General features: G+C 40.4%; 3 protein-coding genes across 19 annotated transcripts in view; 2 read left to right on the top strand and 1 right to left on the bottom strand.

The window, feature by feature from the left end:
- PLEKHG4 (pleckstrin homology and RhoGEF domain containing G4) overlaps positions 1-8,200 on the top strand; it is a 35,985-nt gene extending 27,785 nt beyond the window's left edge. For all 7 annotated transcript variants that reach the window (XM_023246094.2, XM_045046099.1, XM_045046097.1 and 4 more), the window contains one exon: positions 7,982-8,200. In XM_023246094.2, coding sequence (XP_023101862.2) covers positions 7,982-7,999 — 18 coding nt within the window. In that variant the 3' untranslated portion in view covers positions 8,000-8,200. The remainder of the gene's footprint in view (positions 1-7,981) is intronic.
- The window catches only part of KCTD19 (potassium channel tetramerization domain containing 19), a 31,505-nt gene extending 16,923 nt beyond the window's left edge, over positions 1-14,582 (bottom strand). For 5 of the 7 annotated variants that reach the window (XM_045046103.1, XM_045046101.1, XM_023246097.2 and 2 more), the window contains exons 1-3: positions 14,378-14,399; positions 12,156-12,211; positions 9,345-9,641 (exon numbers count right to left, since the gene is read on the bottom strand). In XM_045046103.1, coding sequence (XP_044902038.1) covers positions 9,345-9,641; positions 12,156-12,211; positions 14,378-14,384 — 360 coding nt within the window. In that variant the 5' untranslated portion in view covers positions 14,385-14,399. Of the gene's footprint in view, positions 1-2,021; positions 2,162-9,344; positions 9,642-12,155; positions 12,212-14,377; positions 14,400-14,485 lie in introns of those variants that run through there. The other 2 variants (XM_045046100.1, XM_045046104.1) reach the window with 2 other exon arrangements.
- The window catches only part of LRRC36 (leucine rich repeat containing 36), a 58,422-nt gene continuing 53,838 nt past the window's right edge, over positions 14,570-19,153 (top strand). For all 5 annotated transcript variants that reach the window (XM_006941611.5, XM_006941613.5, XM_045046113.1 and 2 more), the window contains exon 1: positions 14,570-14,716. In XM_006941611.5, coding sequence (XP_006941673.1) covers positions 14,647-14,716 — 70 coding nt within the window. In that variant the 5' untranslated portion in view covers positions 14,570-14,646. The remainder of the gene's footprint in view (positions 14,717-19,153) is intronic.

Here is a 19,153-nt window from a genome sequence, read left to right on the forward strand (position 1 = left end):
GCTGAGTCCTCTGGAAATAAAAGCAAAATGAGACATGAGGGAGCCCCAAATGAGCTGGCAGAGAAGCAGACTACATTCACAAAAACTGAGTATCCAAAGATGTTGAATATCCAAAACCACAGGAAAAGCTAACATAGGATTACAATGGGCAGTGCTCAGAGAGTTCAGAGGGCAGTGAAGACAGTGATTCCAACTTGGGACCTAGAGTCCAGAGGGAAGATCTAAGGGGGAGAGGGACAAGGATGAAGGAGAAGAAGGAGACAGGATGACAGGAAGAAGAGTCTCAACTTCAGTCTGATTGGTGATGGATCAAAAGATGTTGGGTGAAGTAGCAAGAAAAAAGAGTAAAACTAGGGAGAGCCTGCAAGCGACAGTGGACCATTCAAAACCCATACTAAGCTGACAGCATCAGAAGAACCTGAACTTGCCATTTGTGTTTCACTTGCAGATTCAAATCCTGAAATTCTGTCCCAATGGAGGAAACAACAGTGCCTTTGATCAACTCTGTATTGGCCATTGTGGAAGGGACCTATTGGGGGAGGGAAATCCCTGTCTGGGAGAACAACCTATTGTTCTGGGCCTAGATGCCCTTTTTGGAAGTGCTGTTTGGTACCCAGGTATATCCTGTGGGGTGGGTCAGTACTGATAGTCCAACTAGCTTGAGAGATGTATTAGCTGAGGGGAGAATGACCTATTTTGTAGACGTGAAATCTCCATTTCTTGCCATTTCTGTAAATGTGAAGTGTGAGCTGTACCATTCTCTCCAAGAAAGGTATGTTTGAAAAATCTTAAAAAAGAAAAACATACAAATAAATCCTAAGAGATCAGAATTCCTGCCAGTCAAGTCGTGCTGCATGCACTAGGCCCAGGAGCCTTAACTAGGTTGTCTTCTTTTTTTTTTTTTTTTTTTTTTTGAGAGAGAGAGAGAGATGGAGTGCAAGCAGGGGAGGTGCAGAGAGAGAGGGAGACACAGAATCCAAAGCAGGCTCCAGGCTGGCTGTGAGCTGTCAGCACAGAGCCCAACGTGGGGCTCAAACCCACAGACGGCAAGATCATGACCTGAGCCGAAGTCAGACGCTCAACCAACTGAGCTACCCAGGTGTCCCAACTGGGTTGTCTTCTAAATTCTCTCAGCCAGTCCTCGCTCTGGCTTCTAGAAACACAAGGCCTTCTTGTGGGAAGCCATTTAGGTGCTATAGGAACCCAAAGAACACATTCCCTAAACCCCTCACTCTGCTTTATTGTTCTCAATAACACCTACTTATTTATTTAACATCTGCTAGTCTCCCCTAGTAGATAAAACCTCCAATACCATGATGATCTTGCCTGGTTTGTTCTCTGCTTTATTTGCAGCACCCACAACAGTGCCTGAGGAATCTCAATACATTTTCATGGAATGAATGAAGTAATGAATGAGTGAAGAGAATTTCAGAGAGCCTAGCTTCCTAGTGTTCTTTGGGTTTGTTAACTGAAATTGTCACAGAGTATTTGACTAGTCTTCTGTGGACTTCAATTCTACTTCTATCTGCCTGAATATTACTTCTATGACTTTTACTATTCATATGCTATGACCTAGAAAGTTACTAAAGGGAGGATTTCTTTAGGGAAATATAGATATAAATTCAAATGGCTAATTACTAGCACAGGGATAATTAATGTCACTTTTGGTCTAGATAGTAGTGAAAAAATTTGTCAATCAGAAGCAATGTAAGACTAATGGCATGGGGGCAAGTGTGTATGTGTATATGTATGGCTGCCAAAAGATGGCTGACAAATGCACTACTGGAAGAACTCTGGGACTTAATGGAGGTTTTCCAAGTACAACCAGTGCTTAGAGATGCCTTAAGCTCTGATGTGGGCTGTTGGAGGGATCTGGGGGTGGGGGAGTGGGGACTTGCAACTGTCTTGTAAAAACAAGGAAGGTCAGCATCAATCTGCAGCTCAAGGGAAGCAAGGTTAGTAGAACAAAAGGATATGCAGAACAGCTGCAATCAGCCAAGGAAGTCAAATAAGACACAAACCTGTCCCTCCACTGCCAGTTCCAGTGCCCTGACTCTGCAGAAGTAGATTTAGCCTTCATAGGTCATCTTGGGTGCATCATTCAGTGTTCTCTCAGTGGATGTTTGTTAAACACCTGTTACAGGTTGGGTACTATGAGATACTAGAAATGCAAACATGAAAAGAATACAGGCCGGTGAGGGAGAAAGACCTATGAATACTTGATCCAAACAGAATTAACATTGATAGGTGACAGGAATTAACTCTGAGAGCAGAGAGACAAAAACTCCGCCTGGAAATGTCAGGCTAGACTTCCCTTGGACCACATTTAGGGTAAATCTTAAAGGGGAAGCATTCTAGGAAGAAGGAACACCAGGTAAAAAGGTGTGGAGAGGTGGTGTTTGGGGTGCTTAGGGACATGGCTGGATTTCAAAGTGTGTGTGTGAGTGCCCACACAAGAACATAGGTTTGGGTATGTGTTAGGCTAGGAGTCCAGGCAAGCAGTTGCCAGGTCCAGGGTTGTCCACTTACCCATACCTACAGACAAGCTACACTGTTGGGATGAATATCTACTGTTTATGTAATCTTCCTTTCCAAGACCACAGTGGTAATCTGTCTTAACATCGTGAGTAATAGAAACTGTGAGACTGTCCCTTGTCTGTTTTCTTGAAAGCATCATTTGTGTGATCAACATAAGAACTCTCTGGCTCCCTTGAACACAAGAAATGCAGGTGTATTCGGGTTGCTTGCTGGTAGCAGAATGCTTATAGGAAGAATAATTTAAGTTTCCGAGCGTAGAAGTTGCCAGATGGTGTTGGAAAAGGAAACACAAGTAGCAGGTACTATCATACTAAGTCCTCAGTGGGGTTCAAGGGGGCAAGTAAAGGAATCGACAGTCTGCCAAGAACTTTGAACTCTTGTGAGTGACCCTGAAGAGAAATTTCACACTGCAGTAGCAGCTATGACTCTCAACCAGGCTGACAGCTTGTGAGAGGCTTGAAGCAGTTTACATTTAGGCAAAGGGGACTCCCCAAATTACAGAGAAAGTTCTAGGAAGCACTATAATGTTAATGTACAGACCTGGAATAGCTACTCTGTACTTCCTCTGTGAACATCCAGGCTAATAGATTTACATACCAGCTTTGATGACTCCCAGATTTATACCTCTAGATCAGATTGCTCCCATGAATTCCAAAACTTATACAATTGAGCTGCCTTCTCACCATGACCACTTGGATGTTTAATAAATACCCTTTTCTTGCCTCTCAAACTTAACACATTCAAATCCTAACTCCTGATTTCTCCCCCTAAACCTGCACATTCTTTGGAATCCACCATTCATCTTACTGCTCAGAAGAATAGATAATTCTTTCTCATTCTACCAACGATTCATTAGCAAACTGTGTCAGTTTTATCAAGATACACCCAGAATTTGAACACTTCTTTTACCACCTTAGGCCAAACTACCACTATCTTTTATCTGGATGCTATAGGAATCTCCTAACTAACTGGTCTTCCTGCTTCTTCCTGTGTCCCACTCTTCACTCGCCAGGGGTCAGCAAATTTTTTTCTGTAAAAGGGCAGAGAGCAAATATTTTAGGCTTTGAGAATATGGTCCCTGTTGCCACTATTCAACTCTGTATTGTATGTAGCTCAAGAGCAGCTATAAATAATACATAAACAAATGAGCATGGCTGTGTTCCAGTAAAACTTAATGGACACAGGGGTGCCTGGGTGGCTCTGTCAGTTGGGCGTCTGACTTCAGCTTAGGTCATGATTTCACTGCTCATGAGTTCGAGCCTCACATCGGGCTTTGTGCTGACAGCTCAGAGCCTACAACCTGCTTTGGATGCTATCTCCCTCTCTCTCTGCCCCTGCTCATGCTCTGTCTCTCTCTCCTTCAAAAATAAATAAAATTAAAGAAAAAACTTAATGGACACTGAAGTTTGAGTTTCATATAATTTTTATGTGCCACAAAATATTTTTCTTTTGGTTTTTCAACCATCTAAAAAATGTAAAAATCAGTCATAGCTAACAGGTTGTATAAAAAGGTAGTGGGCTGAATTTCGTCTATGGGCTATAGTTTGATGATTCCTCGTCTAATATCAGGACAGAAGTCAATGATTTTTTAAATAGTGTTATTGAAATATATTTAATGTGAAATGTATTCACATATATAATATGAATGATAAAATCTCCAATTTAAATTGTACAGTTCAATGGTTTTTAATGTGTTCACAGAATTGTGCAATCATCACCACAATCTATTTCAACATCCTAAAAAGTAACTCTGCACCCATTAACAGTCATTGCCAATCCTGCCCACCCTAGCCTTCCCACCCTCTACCTTAGCGCCAGGCAACAGCTAATCTACTTTCTGTCTCTATAACTTTACCTATTATGTACATTTTATATAAATGGAATCATACAATATATTTGAGTCTGGCTTCTTTAACTTAGCATAATGTTTCAAAGTTTATCCTTGTTGTTACATGTATCAGTACTTCATTCCTTAAAAATTTTTTTAGGGGGCGCCTGGGTGGCTCAGTCGGTTAAGCGGCCAACTTCAGCTCAGGTCATGATCTCGCGGTCCATGAGTTTGAGCCCCACGTAGGGCTCTGTGCTGACAGCTCAGAGCCTGGAGCCTGTTTTGGATTCTGTGTCTCCCTCTCTCTGACCCTCCCCTTTCATGCTCTGTCTCTCCCTGTCTCAAAAATAAATAAAAAAACGTTAAAAAAATTTTTTTAATGTTTATTTTTGAGAGAGAGACAGAGACAGAGTGTGAGCAGGGGAGGGGCAGAAAGAGAGGGAGACACAGAATCCAGAAGGCTCCAGGCCCTGAGCTGTTGGCACACAGTGCGATGTGGGGCTCGAACTCTTGAACTGCAAGATCATGACCTGAGCCAAAGTCAGATGCTCAACTGACTGAACCACCCAGACACTTCACTTCATCTCTTTTTATTGACAAATAATATTCATTTGTATAGATGGATATACATGTGTTTGCCTATTCATCAGCTAATGAACATAAGGATTGCTTCTACTCTTTGACTACTATGAGTAATGCTGCTATGAACATTTGTCTACAAGTTTTTGTGTGGACATAAGTTTTAATTTTTCTTGGGTATATACCTAGAAGGGGAATTAACTGGGTCACATCATAACTCTTTAACTTTTTTAGAAACTGTCAGACTGTTTTCCAAAGAAACTGTACAAATTTACATTCCCATTAGCAGTGTATGAAGGTTCCGATTTCTCCACATCCTTGCCAACACCTGTTATTGCCTCTCTCTCTCTCTCTCTCTCTCTCTCTCTCTCTCTTATTTACTCATCTCTTTTGAGAGAAAGAGAGGGAGGGAGGGAGAGGAGGGAGAGAGAGAGGGAGGGAGGGAGGCAGATAGAGAGGGAGAGAGAGAATCCCAAGCAGGTTTGGCACTGTCAGTGCACACTGGGCTCCATCTCAGGACGGTGAGATCATGACTTGAGCCAAGATCAAGAGGGAGGCTTAACCAACTGAGCCCCCTAGGCACCCTTAGCCTGTCTTTTTGATGATAGCCATCTTAGTGGTGTGAAGTGATATCTCATTGTGGTTTGCATTTGCATTTCCCTGATGGCTAACTATGTTAAACATTTTTTCATGTGCTTATTCCCCATTTGTATATATTCTTTGGAGAAATGTCTACTCAAATCCTTTACACATTTTAAAATATGATTGTCTTTTTATTGTTTAGTTGTAAGAGTGCTTTATATATTCTGGTTACAGGTCCCTTATCAGATATGTGATTTGCAAATTTTTTGTTTCATTCTCTGGGTTGTCTTTTTCACTTTCTTGATGGTGTCCTTTGAAGCACAAAAGTTTTTAACTTTGATGAAGTCCAATTTATCTATATTTTTTCTTTGGTTGCTTGTGCTTTTGGTGTTGAACCTGAGAAACCATTGCTTAACCCAAGGTCCAATAATCTTTTAAAACTTAAATTTGATCAGTTTACTTCTTTAAGTATCTCCCAAAGCTACCTATAACATTTGGAATAGATCTTATATCTTTAATGTGGCCTATAAGACTCTGTAAGATCTGCCCCCTGGCTTCCTCTGACCTCACCATCTATCTACCTTCGATCTTCTACCTTTCATTGTACCAGCCTCTGAGATTGCCTCTTTCAAGTCACTCTAACCTCAGGGTGTTTTTATGTGCCTTTCCTTATGCCTGGAAGCTCTTAACTCAGACATCAGCATAACTTATTTCTCCTGCAGGTTTTGCTCAAATGTTGCCTTGTCATTGAGGCCCACCCTTACCACTCTTTCTAAAGGAGTAGCTTCCTTGGTCTCAGTCACTTGCTATCTCCTTTCCACATACTACACATTTGTACATTTAAAAACAAGCAGGTTAGATATAAATGTTTTATTCTTTCAACTAAGCTCCAATACTACAAGGGCAGTGACTGACAATAAAAACTACACGCACAAAAAGAAAATCATATAAGCACACTCTGAAACCTCAAGAAGTCCTACAATACAGAAATGCCCTCTTCCTTCACTATTACACATGAAGCACTGCTCTATTCTTCATAGTATTTACCTCTACCTGACATTGTATGGCTATATGGTTCATTCCTATATCTCCAGGGCTTGGCCCTTGATTGGTGCTCAATACACAATAAATGTTACACTTGGAATCAAGCGTAGATAGATTCTGAGTGTAATAGATACTGAGTGTGTCCTTTGGAGGCCAAAGCTACAGACTGAAAGGAGGTAGAGTGGGCAGGTGAAGAAGGATGGGAAAGAGAAAGAGTGGAAATGTGGGGGGATAAGGAGTGGTGGAGAGTATAGCAGCAGTGTGAGACAAGGTGTCTGTACTCCAGAAGCTTCCCATCTCATTCTGATGGTTTGCTCTTCTACATGGCTTTCCAAAAAAAGCCTACTGTGTAACAGAAAATTCTGAGTACGATATGTGATCTGCTGAGTGTGTGGTAACTTTAGTTACTTTAGCCATTAGTTAGCAGGTGGCAGAGTCCCATTTTTTTTACTAGGAGTTAAATCTGAGGGATGCTACAGTGAGGAATGCCAACACTTAAGAACAGTTTAGATATGTGCTAATATGATAGCCATTAGCCACATGTGACTACTGAGTACTTGAAATGCAATCATCTGAATCTGAGATGTATTATAAGTATAAAACACATCAGATTTTGAAGATTTAGTACAAAAAATGTAAAATATATCAGTTTTAAAATACTTATTACATGTTGAAATGATAGTATTTTTAAAAAATTTTTTTTAACATGTATTTATTTTTGAGACAGAGAGAGACAGAGCATGAACGGGGGAGGGGCAGAGAGAGAGGGAGACACAGAATCAGAAGCAGGCTCCAGGCTCTGAGCCATCAGCCCAGAGCCCGACGCGGGGCTCGAACTCACGGACCGCGAGATCGTGACCTGAGCCGAAGTCGGACGCTCAACCGACTGAGCCACCCAGGCGCCCCGAAATGATAGTATTTTAAGTATATTGAGTTAAATAAGATATATTATTAAATTTAGTGTCACTTTTTAATTTTTTAAATATGGCTGCTGAAAGTTTAAAATTACTTGTGACATCTTATTTTTATTGGTTCATACCATGTTTTTCTTAAAGCCCACAGGAATAATTTCTGGTACCCAAAATGTTTTCAGTAAATACTGGCTGAATGAATTAAATTGCGCTGCCTGTGGAAAGTCTTTAGACTAATAATTGGAAAATTCCATTTTCTCCAAGCAAAGCATCTGTACATTTATGAAAGAACCTGAATATATGGGCAGGCCTTAGCAATGGGGAAAGTGATGGAAATGTGTGAGACTGTTGATTTGCTTGAGATGGCCATTGATTCTTCAGCTGTATTTATACTCTTCTTCAAAGAATAAACATCACTTCAGTTAGCCCAGCCTAAATGTTTATTTCTTTGAAAACATTATTTCCAAAACATAAGCACTTGTTTTATTATATCTTTTAGGGAGGCAGATCCACATGATTCTTCAAATACTTCTGCTCACACAACTTGGAACTTGGGAACTGGACCAGCTCATTGGCCTCTAAGTTGCTACATCCCATTCTGAAGTTGCTTCCCAGACAGATGTTGTTTCAATGGGAAGTGAGGACAGGAAAGGACTTAAAGGGCTTTATAAACTGTTTGTATAATAGGCTTGTGTTCTTTAAAATGGTTCAAAAATTGCCTTGATCTCTTTGATTTTCTGCAATGAACAAATGATTCCCTTCTTTTCCTCACAAAATGGTGCCTTGGCATAAAGTCATCAGTAATCCTGACATGTGAGGCCATTTAAGTAATTTTGAAGCCACTTGTAAGCAATTCTAGCACTCCACTCCAGGGGTAGTTGAAAAAAATTTTGTTTCAGGTGGGTAGCTTTAAACAAATAAAAAGAAGGGGTGCCTGGGTGGTTCAGTCGATTAAGCATCTGATTCAGTTCAGGTCATGATCTCATGGTTTCATGGAATCAAGCCCCACATCTCCCTTGAGACTCTCCCTCTTGAGACTCTCCCTCTTTCTCTGCCCCAGCCCTGCTTGCGCTCTCTCTCTCTCTCTCTCTCTCTCTCAAAATAAATAAATAAACTTTAAAAAATAAAAGAAAAATAAATGAAAAGAATACTACCATTAACTTGCATTGGAGTATGTGAAGGGTTTTGATTTCCAAATACATAGTAACTTATGAAAAAAAACATTAAATTACTTAGAAAGGAATATCTATAAAAACACACAGTATGAAATGTTCTTATTCCTATATGACCCAAACATGCACTGTCTATTTCAATTTTCTTCTAAGATGTGTTGGGGAGGCACAGCTGGTAGTGCCCTAAGCTAAACTGTGACTTGCTGGCTCAGTGCTTGTGGAGATGGAGTAAACAACACTTTGTCCAGACAGTGGAATTAATATGGAGCATGGCCAATGGTCCTTTCTAGCCATAATATTTAGCTTTTCTAGTTAAAAAAAAAATCATTGTCCAAAAACTAAGAATAAACTACTTAAGAGAAGCCACAGAAGTGGTTTCTGTAGTTAGGAAGAAAGTTAAGATTCAAGAAGAATCTTAAAGTAGGATTTTCAAAAGTCAAGGGCACCTTCTCAGCAGTTGGTTAAGTCCTATCCTGGGTCTGTGGTGGGTACTGGTATAGATAAGGCAGAGTCAGGATGAAAGCCTTTATTCAGGACATGCATTTCCAGTGTATTATTTATTACTTTAACTCACTCATCACACTTCCCCATTAACAGGGTCATCCCAGAAACCAGTATTTGAAAGGACACAACATTTAGTGCTATAAGGCCTATGTTACTGATCACTCCTGGAAGACAAGAGTATCTTACCTGCAGCAAAGGCATCAGCTGCAAACCCAGTGCTTGCTCATAGAGTAAGTTCAGTTCAGCACAACTGGAGAAGGAGAGTTTGGAGGTGTAGAGGTAATAGTGCACGTGCCTAAATGTGGAACCATCTCTGTCGATGAATAGCCTCTGGCTTTCCAAAGAAGTCAAGGCTGAAGCCTCTTTCCACAGCAAGGAGTCTGGGAACTGAGCAAGTTTACTTCTGGGAACTGAGAAATGCCAGCCCCCAACGTTGAAATGAAACAAATCTTCTGCTGATTCATGAGGCATGCCAGGCTCCTCCTAAAGGGAGAATGAAAACAGAGCTATGCAAGAAAAAGAAACAAAAAGCATCCATACTGAAATGGAAGAAGTAAAACTATCTCTATTTGTAGATGATGTGATCTTGCATATAGAAAATCCTAAGGAATTCACTAGAAAATTATGAGAAATGAACTCAACGGGGTGAAGGGTATAGATCAATATATCATCAATTGTATTTTTATATACTAGCAATGAACAATCCAAAAATGAGATTAAGAAAACAATATATCAAAAAAACAAAATATTTAGGAATACATTTACAAAAGAAGTGTAATACTTGTACTCTGAAAAGTTCAAAACACTGTTGAAAAAAAAATTTTTTTTTTAATTTTTTTAATGTTTTTATTTATTTTTGAAGGAGAGAGACAGAGCATGAGCAGGGGAGGAGCAGAGAGAGAGGGAGACACAGAATTTGAAGCAGGCTCCAAGCTGTCAGCACAGAGCCCGATGTGGGGCTGGAACACACAAACTGTGAGATCATGACCTGAGCCAAAGCCAGACACTCAACCAACTGAGCCACCCAGGCGCCCCTGTTGAAAAAAAAAAATTTAAAGACCTAAGTAAATGGAAAAACATCTCATATTTATGAATCAGAAGACTTAATACTGCTAAGACTGCAATACCCTCCAAATTGATCTATAGATTAAACACAATCCCTATAAAAATTCCAGCTGCCTTTTTTCTGCAAAAATTGACAAGCTGATGTTAAAATCCATATGGAAATACAAAGGACGCAGAATAGTAAAAAAAAAAAAAAAAATCTTGAAAAAGGAGAACGAAATTTGATGATTCATACTTCCCACTTTCAAAACTAACTAAAAAGGTATAGTAATCAAGATAGTGTGCTATTAGTGTAAGGAAACATATGGTTATGAATTTGATAAGGGAGTCAAGCAATTCAATGGGTAAAGAATACCTTTTCAAAAAATGATGCTAGGACAATTGGACATCCACATGCAAAAAGAAAACCAACCAAACTAAAAACTCTACCTCACACCATACACAAAAATTAATACTAAGTGGACCAAACCTAAAAAATAAGAGCTAAAAATATAAAACCTTTAGAAGGAAACACAAAATCTTTATAATCTTGGATTAGGCAATGCTTTCTTAGATAAGATACAAAATGACAAGTGAAATAAATAAAAGTCCATCAAAATTAAAAATGTTTGCGCTTCAAAGGACACCATCAAGAAAGTAAAAAGACAACCCATATGATAGATCAAAATATTCACAAATCACATATCTAATAAAGAACTTGTATTTAGACTACATAAAAAACTCTTACAACTTGAGTGCCTGGGTGGCTCAGTCAGTTAAGCAGTTAAGCATTCCACCTTTGGCTCAGGTCATATCTTGTGGTTTGTGAGTTCAAGGCCCATGTTGGGCTCTGTGCTGACAGTTCAAAACCTGGAGCCTACTTCTGTCTCCCTACTCTTGCTCCCCCCTCCACACTATTCCCCCTCCCCCACCGCTCTTGCTCTTTATCCCTCTCTCAAAAATAAACATTTTTTTTTTTTTAAAAAGAACTCTTACAATTCAATAATAGAAATAAGATGAACAAGCAAATTTAAAGGGAGGCGGGTAAAAACTCTAAAAAGACATTTCTCCAAAGTAGATACACAAATGTCAATAGCACATGAAATGATACTTAACATCAGTTGGTATCAGGGATATGCAAATCAAAACTTGCAGTGAGATACCACTTCACCACCCAGTAGGAGGACCTGAATCAAAGTGATAGGTAACAACAAGGGTTGACAAGGACTGGAGAAATCGGAACTCCTTTACACTGCTGGTGGGAGTGTAAAATGGTGCAGCTGCTCTGGAAAACAGTTCAGTGGTTCCTCAAAATGTTAAATACGTAGTTACTATATGGCCCAGCAATTCCACTTCTAGGTATAAACTCAAGAAAAATGAAAACCTAGGTCTACACAAAAACTTACAGACAAATGTTCATAGAAGCATTATTCATAACAAACAGTAGAAACAACCCAATGTCAATCAACTGATGAATGAATAAACAAAATGTAGTGTATCCATACAATGGAATATTATTTGTCAATAAAAAGGAAGTACCAATATGTGCTACAACTCAGATGAAACCTTGAAATGTTATGCTAAGTAAAAGAAGGCCAGCAAGAAAAAAAGACCACATATTACATGATTCCATCTATGTGTAATGTGCAGAATAGGCAAATTTGTAGAGAGTAGATTAGTGGTGGCTCAGGGTTGGAGAGGTTGTGGGGGAAATGGGCAGTGACTAGTAACAGGTATGGAATTTCCTTCTCAGATAATGAAACTGTTGTAAAATTGATTGTGGTACTACTTGCACAACTCTGTAAATATACTAAAACCCACTGGATTGTAAACTTTAAAATGGTAAATTGTAGTATGGGAATTATATGTTAATAAAGCCATTTAAAAAAGAGAATTATGAGGAAGGCACTCCCCACCCCACTGAGCGTATGCAGAGCTCTCTTGGGGTCATACCTGCAGAGACATCACATTATTGAGGCCATAACAGGATACCTGAATGCTGTGGTTTCCTTTTAATATATACAAAGACAGCAAAGATCATTAACCTTCCTCAGCTCATTGTTAAAAGTTCAAGGTTATCTATTGGTAAGTGAATTGTCTATTTTGCCTTAAGATGGCCTAGCTTATCAACACTATAGAAAAGTAGAACATATAAACATACAAATCATCAAACATACACATCATCTGTTTCAGATTTTAAAATAAACAAGGAGCACTACTCTTGTAAACAAAATTTAAAAGGTGGCAAATAGTACATAAAATAATACCTAAAAAAGAACCATAAAACAATTTTGAATTCTAGGTAAAAATTATGCATGCTGAAGCAACTGGGGTGCAATGTATTACTTACAACATTTTGAAATGCATCAAAAAGCAATGTGGATTGATAAAGGGATAAATACATGGACATGTGATAAAACATATACAGCAAAATGTTAACTATAGAATCTAGGTGGTGACTATATAGTTCTTTCAACCTATCTAAATGTTTCAAAATTTGCATTAAAATGGTGGGGGGAAAAAGTGTTAAAGAGGTGGTTGTTTAAGAAAGGAAAAGCCCACTTCAACAAAACCTGCATCTCCTATTTTAATAGTTGAGGAAGGCAAATAAATTCATGCAACAAAGAAGGGGGTGGAGTTCTTTTATAATAAGCCTGGTCTAAATATTCATATATAAAGAAGAACAATTATATATGCCATATTTGAGGCTAGGAGAGTTAAAGGGGCCATGAGAAAGATTACAAATTTTTAAATGGTGCCATGATTCACAGAACCAGAGGAAGAAAAGCCCATCTAATGAGCTAATCTAGGCTTTTGAGCCCTGGCCTTCTTAAACATGGCTAAGGCTGAACATGACAAACTGATGGTAACTAAGGTCCCCACCTAGACCAGAAAGCATAAACATGCAAGGACTCTTGATTTTACTTTCTGTTGTCCTTAAAGGTGACTAGCTGGTTGAGAGCTCAGTGTAAGTGCTCCTAGTGTATGGATTTGGGCTGCCAGAGAAAACCCACTGGCTCCTTGAAGCTGAGTCACAGTTCTGTTCTCCTCTTTTGTTATTAAGGATAGGGTTTGACAGGGGCGCCTGGGTGGCTCTGTCGGTTAAGCGTCCGACTTCGGTTCAGGTCATGATCTCACGGTTTGTGGGTTCAAGCCCCGTGTCGGGCTCTGTGTCAACAACTTGGAGCCTGATGCCTGCTTCGGATTCTGTGTCTCCCTCTCGCTCTGCCCCCAACCCACTCGCATTCTGTCTCTGTCTCTCAAAAATAAACAAATATTTTTAAAAATTAAAAAAAAAAAAAAGGATAGGCTTAGGGGTTGTGGAAGGGGGGATGGGCTAATTGGGTAAGGGGCATTAAGGAATCTACTCCTGAAATCGCTGTTGCACTTTATGCTAATTTGGATGTAGATTAAGTAAAATAAAATAAAATTTAAAAAAGGCTTTGACAAGAGTGTATTGGCTCAAGAGCTTGCCTCCTTCTTACACATATATGTCCTATCCACAGGTGAGCTCTCAAGAGGTGCCCGCTGAAGTGAAGGTAGGAGTTAAGGGTATGGCTGTTCTTTCTAGAGTTTTCTTCCCAAAGACTGCACAGGAGTTTGTTAGAACTATCCCAGTCTGGGAAGAGCCCTCGGTCATAGGCAAGCTTGAGGATCTGTAGTACTTGAAGGGCAAAAGGCTTCTTGTCAGACTGACTACAGGAAATGGGGTAGCCCTAGCATAATCATCTCTACCCCATTCCAAAGAGTATCTCTCTTTTCCACACTGATCCCTATTTCCCAAAGAAGCGCCTTCCAAATCAATTTCTAGAGCTAGAACTAGCCCATGATCTAAAGACAGGACTTCAACTCCCCACAGCCAAATTCCCCAACGGTTCAGATCTGGGGCTCCCTCCCTATCATGCCTCAGAGAGCTGCCTCCCACCCCCTACCCCAATCCTTCAGATCTGGACACCAGTTCATTCACACGGCCGTCACTGCCTGGCCTCAGTGTCAACAGCTCCAAGCACTGAGATATGAAGACCTTCACCTCTCCAAGAGGCACACCACCAACCCCTCAGACCTGAAGTTCCCCAAATCCTCAGAGCAGAACACTTCATCCCTCAAAACAGGAGCATTCTTCCAGTTCCTCAGAGCCAGCCCCCACATCCTACAAAGCTGGGGCCATAACCTACCCCACATCCCAGAGCTACGTCCCTAACCCCAAAGCTCTAATCCTCGACCGCAACGCCACCCTATCTGCTTTATTGTTTTTGGCGCCCCCGCCAGGGATGGCTCCATACCATAGTCGGGACTCCTGAGGCTGGCGGGCAGGCGCGTGACCTAGGCAATAACGGCCCGGAGGAGATCGGCCGCTCGCGCGGGGGGCGGGGTCTGGTAGGGGGCGGAGCCTGGCGCGCGCCAGCCTGTCTCGCGGGCGGAGACAGGTGAGAGGCGGACAGGGATGGCGGAGCAGTGGGATCTGGACGAGGAAGGCGTCCGCCGCCTGGGGGCGCTGACCCTGGAGCAGCCCGGTAGGGCCAGGCTGGGAGGGCTTGTGCCGGGAGTTTGGGGTCTGAGGCTGAGGGGAGAAAACTGAGGTGGAAGCTGGGAAACCTGAAGTGGACGCGGGGGAAGGGTGGCGAAGGAACGGTCCCTGAGGCGGAGGAGAGGTTACTGAGGCAAAAGAGTTACACTAAGGTAGAGGTGAAGGAAGTAAATAACCTGGGTCTGGGGAGGAGGGCGAGAAATTGAAGGAGAGGAATGGAGTCTGAAGTGGAGAAGGAGAAACTAGATTAACGGGACACTGAGGCCAGGAACACAAAACTGGACAGAGTCTGAACTAGCGGAAGAAAACGGAGCCCCAAGAGGGGCATTGATGGGAAAAGGGACGTGCTGAGAAGCGACTTTGAGGTCGTGGTGCTCCTGAGGAGGCACGAAGGGAGTTCATTTTGGCATTTTCTGAAATTTCAGACCCAGGAGGGCTTTTCCTGTTTGGGGCAAAATGGAAAAGGGTGTTTCCTTCATCAACCCTTCTCTTCGTCCAGTCTCAGCCTCAAGAGCTTGGCCATTTCTTTAGTCCACCAGGATGCGTGGCACTCAGAAAGGGGCCTGTTGTGAAAGCAGTGGCAAGCCGCTCATCTTTCAGGGCGCTTATGGCAGTGCCCCAGCCTTGACTTCGTCCTGGAGGTGCAACTGGCTGAGTGAATGCAGACCCCACCTTTGACCTGGGGTCTAACTCACACAGATTGTTTTCTGAGTTTCTAGGAATGGAAATGTTGGGAAAGTTATCAGCATTCCTACTTCAACTTTTATTCTTACTAAATTGACTGTATCATTAACGCCAGGTCCTGAGTTAAACGCTTCCCCTCCCACCTCCTGCAATATTTAATCCCCATAACAAACCGATAAAGCAGATGCTGTTATTGTGCCTGTTTTACAGGTGGTTTAAAATTTAGGTTTAGACTTCTGCCCAAAGTTTCCCAGCCCAAAGTGACACAGCTGGGGTTTATTAACCCAGGACCCTTGAGTCCAGAGCCTGTGCTTTAACCATAACAAAAAGTTGCCCTTCTTGCTTCCTCTAGTACTTTTTATTTGTGGGGTATGACATAATTTGGTTTTATTTTATTTAAAACATATTAATTAGAGGCACCTGGGTGGCTCAGTGGGTTAAGCATGTGACTCTTGATTTCCTCCCAGGTCATGATCTCACCCTCATGAGATCAGCCCTCGTGGAGCACCACCTCCCCCCACCAACGCCAGGGGTGGAAGCTGCTTAAGATTTTATCCCTCTCCCTCTGCCCCTTCTCTGCTTGTGCTGTCTCTCTTTCAAAAAAAAATTTTATTATTTAAAATTTATAAAAATTAGGGCATGCTAGTAACAAACATTACATGAGTGAACAAAGAGGGTATTAATCTTTCCTTCCTCTGGAAATCCCTCCACCCCAGCCAAAGGTAACTGTTTGGTGTGTGTATAAATAGACTCATGCAGATATTTCAGGTTTGGCTTTTCTTTTCCAAACTACTTTGAACTCCCCTATTTTACAAGTTAGGTAAGAAAAGCTTAATTGGTTTGATATGCTTCTGTATTTTTCTTGCCTTAAAAAAAAATATATTGATTCGGTTTTATTTGGTGGAGGGGCATGTACTTACATTCTCTAGCTAGAACAATATATGGCAGATTTTTTGTTATTTTGTTTTTGTTTGTTTCCTAGTTTTATTACAATCATTTGAATAACAAAATTGTGCTCATTCTGATAATTCAAACAATGCAAAAGTATCTAAAGTGAAAGAATATTATTCCCTCTCCCTCTTTCCATACCTTTTCCAATATTTATGGAAACGTATACATATAGGCATCTTTTTTTTTTTTTAAGGAATAAGAGCATCTATATTCTTTGGAAATTTGCTTTTTTAAAAACCTATCAACAAAACAGACATTTTTCAATTAAATTAATGTGTTGGTATATGCATTATAAAATTATGTGAGAAATCACAGTGGTCATCTTTGGAGAGAAAGGCTTTTACTTTTATTCTGTGCTTTTCTGTACTGTTGGAATTTTCTGGCTACTCTTTCTTTTTAATGTCCAAAGGGATAATCTTGTGGTGCAGTTACAGATTGTGTTGTATGTTGGTTTTTTGGTATATTTCTCTGTCCTAAAAAAATTCCCATAAATGTTTAAGTTATCCTTTGTCATGCAGAAAGTTTCCATCTTAAGGTAATCAAGTTTATTTTTCCTTATGATTTGTGATTTTTGTGTCTTATTTATGAAGTTTTTCCCTACACTGATGAATAATTTTTTTTTCTAAAAATTCTGCAGCCTTGCTCTTCACATTAAGTCTAATCTACCTGGAATTTATTTTTACATATGAGGTGTGACTTGGTATAATTGTATTTTTTTTAATACTGATAGCCAGTTTCTCTGGAACCTATTTATAGTATCTCTGCTGTATTCCAAGTTCCTTTGTAAACATGGGTCTATTTCTAGGCTCTCTGTTCTGTTCCACTGTTCTGTTTGTCTATTTCTCCACCAATATCACCCTTTTCTAACTATCATGGCTTAGCAGTAGGTTTTGATTACACTTTACTTTCCTCTTTTCTCCTTCAAAGTCATGTAGGTTATTCTTGGTCCTTTATTCTCATTTAGAATTTTAGAATCAGCTTGTCAGTTTTCATGAAAACATTTTAAGCAGGGGTGTGTCCTGATCTAATACTTATTTTTAAAATATGACTCTCACCCATTAGAAGCCTGTTACAGTCGTCCAGATAAGAGATAATGAATAGCTTGGACTGGGAGGATGACAGTGGAGATAAAAAGAAATGGACAGAATCAAGGTGTATTTTGTGGGTAGACCGGACAGGATTTACAAAAAAAATTGAATATGGAACACAAGGAAAGGGAAGATTCAAAAGTAACACTTAGCCTTGGCTTAAGTTATTGCTACATGGATGATGGTGCTATTTAGAGAGATCTCTCTAGAGAGCAAAGACTATAGGAAAGATTGGTTTGGGGAAGGGGAATCAAGAATGCTGTTTTAAACATGTTAAGCTTAAAATACCAACTAGACATTCAAATGTGAAAATTTTAGTAGGCAATTGGATATACAAGTCTGGATCTCAGAGGAGAGAAGTCGGGGTTAGAGATGTAAATTTGGGGAAGACATTAGCAAATAAATAAGTGGTATTTAAAGCAATGGGACTGGATGAACTCACCTAACTAGAGAATATGGATGGAGAACAGAAGAAGGTTTAAGACTCATTTTGGGGCATTTCAGTGTTTAGAGGTTGATTAGAGAGGGAAGAACATGGTGTCTTGGAATTTAAGAAATGATAGTACACCAAGGAAGTAATAGCTGTGCCAAATGCTATTGACAAGCTAAGAAAGCAGAGAAGTATCTGTTAGATTTGACAACATGGAATTCATTGGTCACTTTAAGGGGGTTTCTGGAGAATGGGGAGGAAGGCCAGCCTGGGTTGGTATGAACAGGGAATGATAGGGGCGCCTAAGTGGCTCAGTCAGTTGAGCATCCAACTCTTGATTTAGGTTCAGGTTATGATCTGATCAAGCCCTGAGTTCATGGGATCGAGCCCTGAGTAGGGCTCTTCGCTGCTTGGGATTCTTTCTCTCCCTCTCTCTCTCTGCCCCTCCCCCTTTGTTCTCTTTGTCTCTCTCAAAATAAATAAGCTTTTTAAAAAAAAGGGAATGATATGTGAGGGAGAAGAGAGAGTGAAGGTAAGAACCTTTCCTGAGAAATTTGGTTATAAAAGAGGACACAAAAGTAGAATATTAGTTGAGGGATATGATGTGGGATCAAGAACAAGTTTTTTAAAGGCACAATATACTAGAACATATTTGTATGCTGCTAATAATTATTTGGTAAAGAGAGAAAATATATAATTATATACTTTTTTTGGCTTTAAAAAATAATTCCAAGGGCGCCTGGGTGGCGCAGTCGGTTAAGCGTCCGACTTCAGCCAGGTCACGATCTCGCGGTCCGTGAGTTCGAGCCCCGCGTCAGGCTCTGGGCTGATGGCTCGGAGCCTGGAGCCTGTTTCCGATTCTGTGTCTCCCTCTCTCTCTGCTCCTCCCCCGTTCATGCTCTGTCTCTCTCTGTCCCAAAAATAAATAAACGTTGAAAAAAAATTTAAAAAAAATGAATAAACTTAAAACAATATATTACCTATATAATAAATTAATGGAATCATTTTTAATTTAAAAAAAAATTTTTTTCAACATTTTTTATTTATTTTTCCTTAACTTTCAAGTCACTTGAGCAAGTATCAAGGCACATGATTGCTAGATCATTGGGTAAGCTGTTTTTTGCTTTATCAGACACTGCCAAGCTGTCTTCCAAAGTGGCTACACCTTTGCATTCCACCAGCAATGAATGAGAGTTCCTGTTAACGCATACAATGGTCTGAATATTTGTGTGCCCCCTCTCCATTTGTATGTGGAAATCCTAATGCCTAA

Source organism: Felis catus, chromosome E2 (assembly GCF_018350175.1).
Source record: "Felis catus isolate Fca126 chromosome E2, F.catus_Fca126_mat1.0, whole genome shotgun sequence".
Taxonomy (NCBI): domain Eukaryota; kingdom Metazoa; phylum Chordata; class Mammalia; order Carnivora; family Felidae; genus Felis; species Felis catus.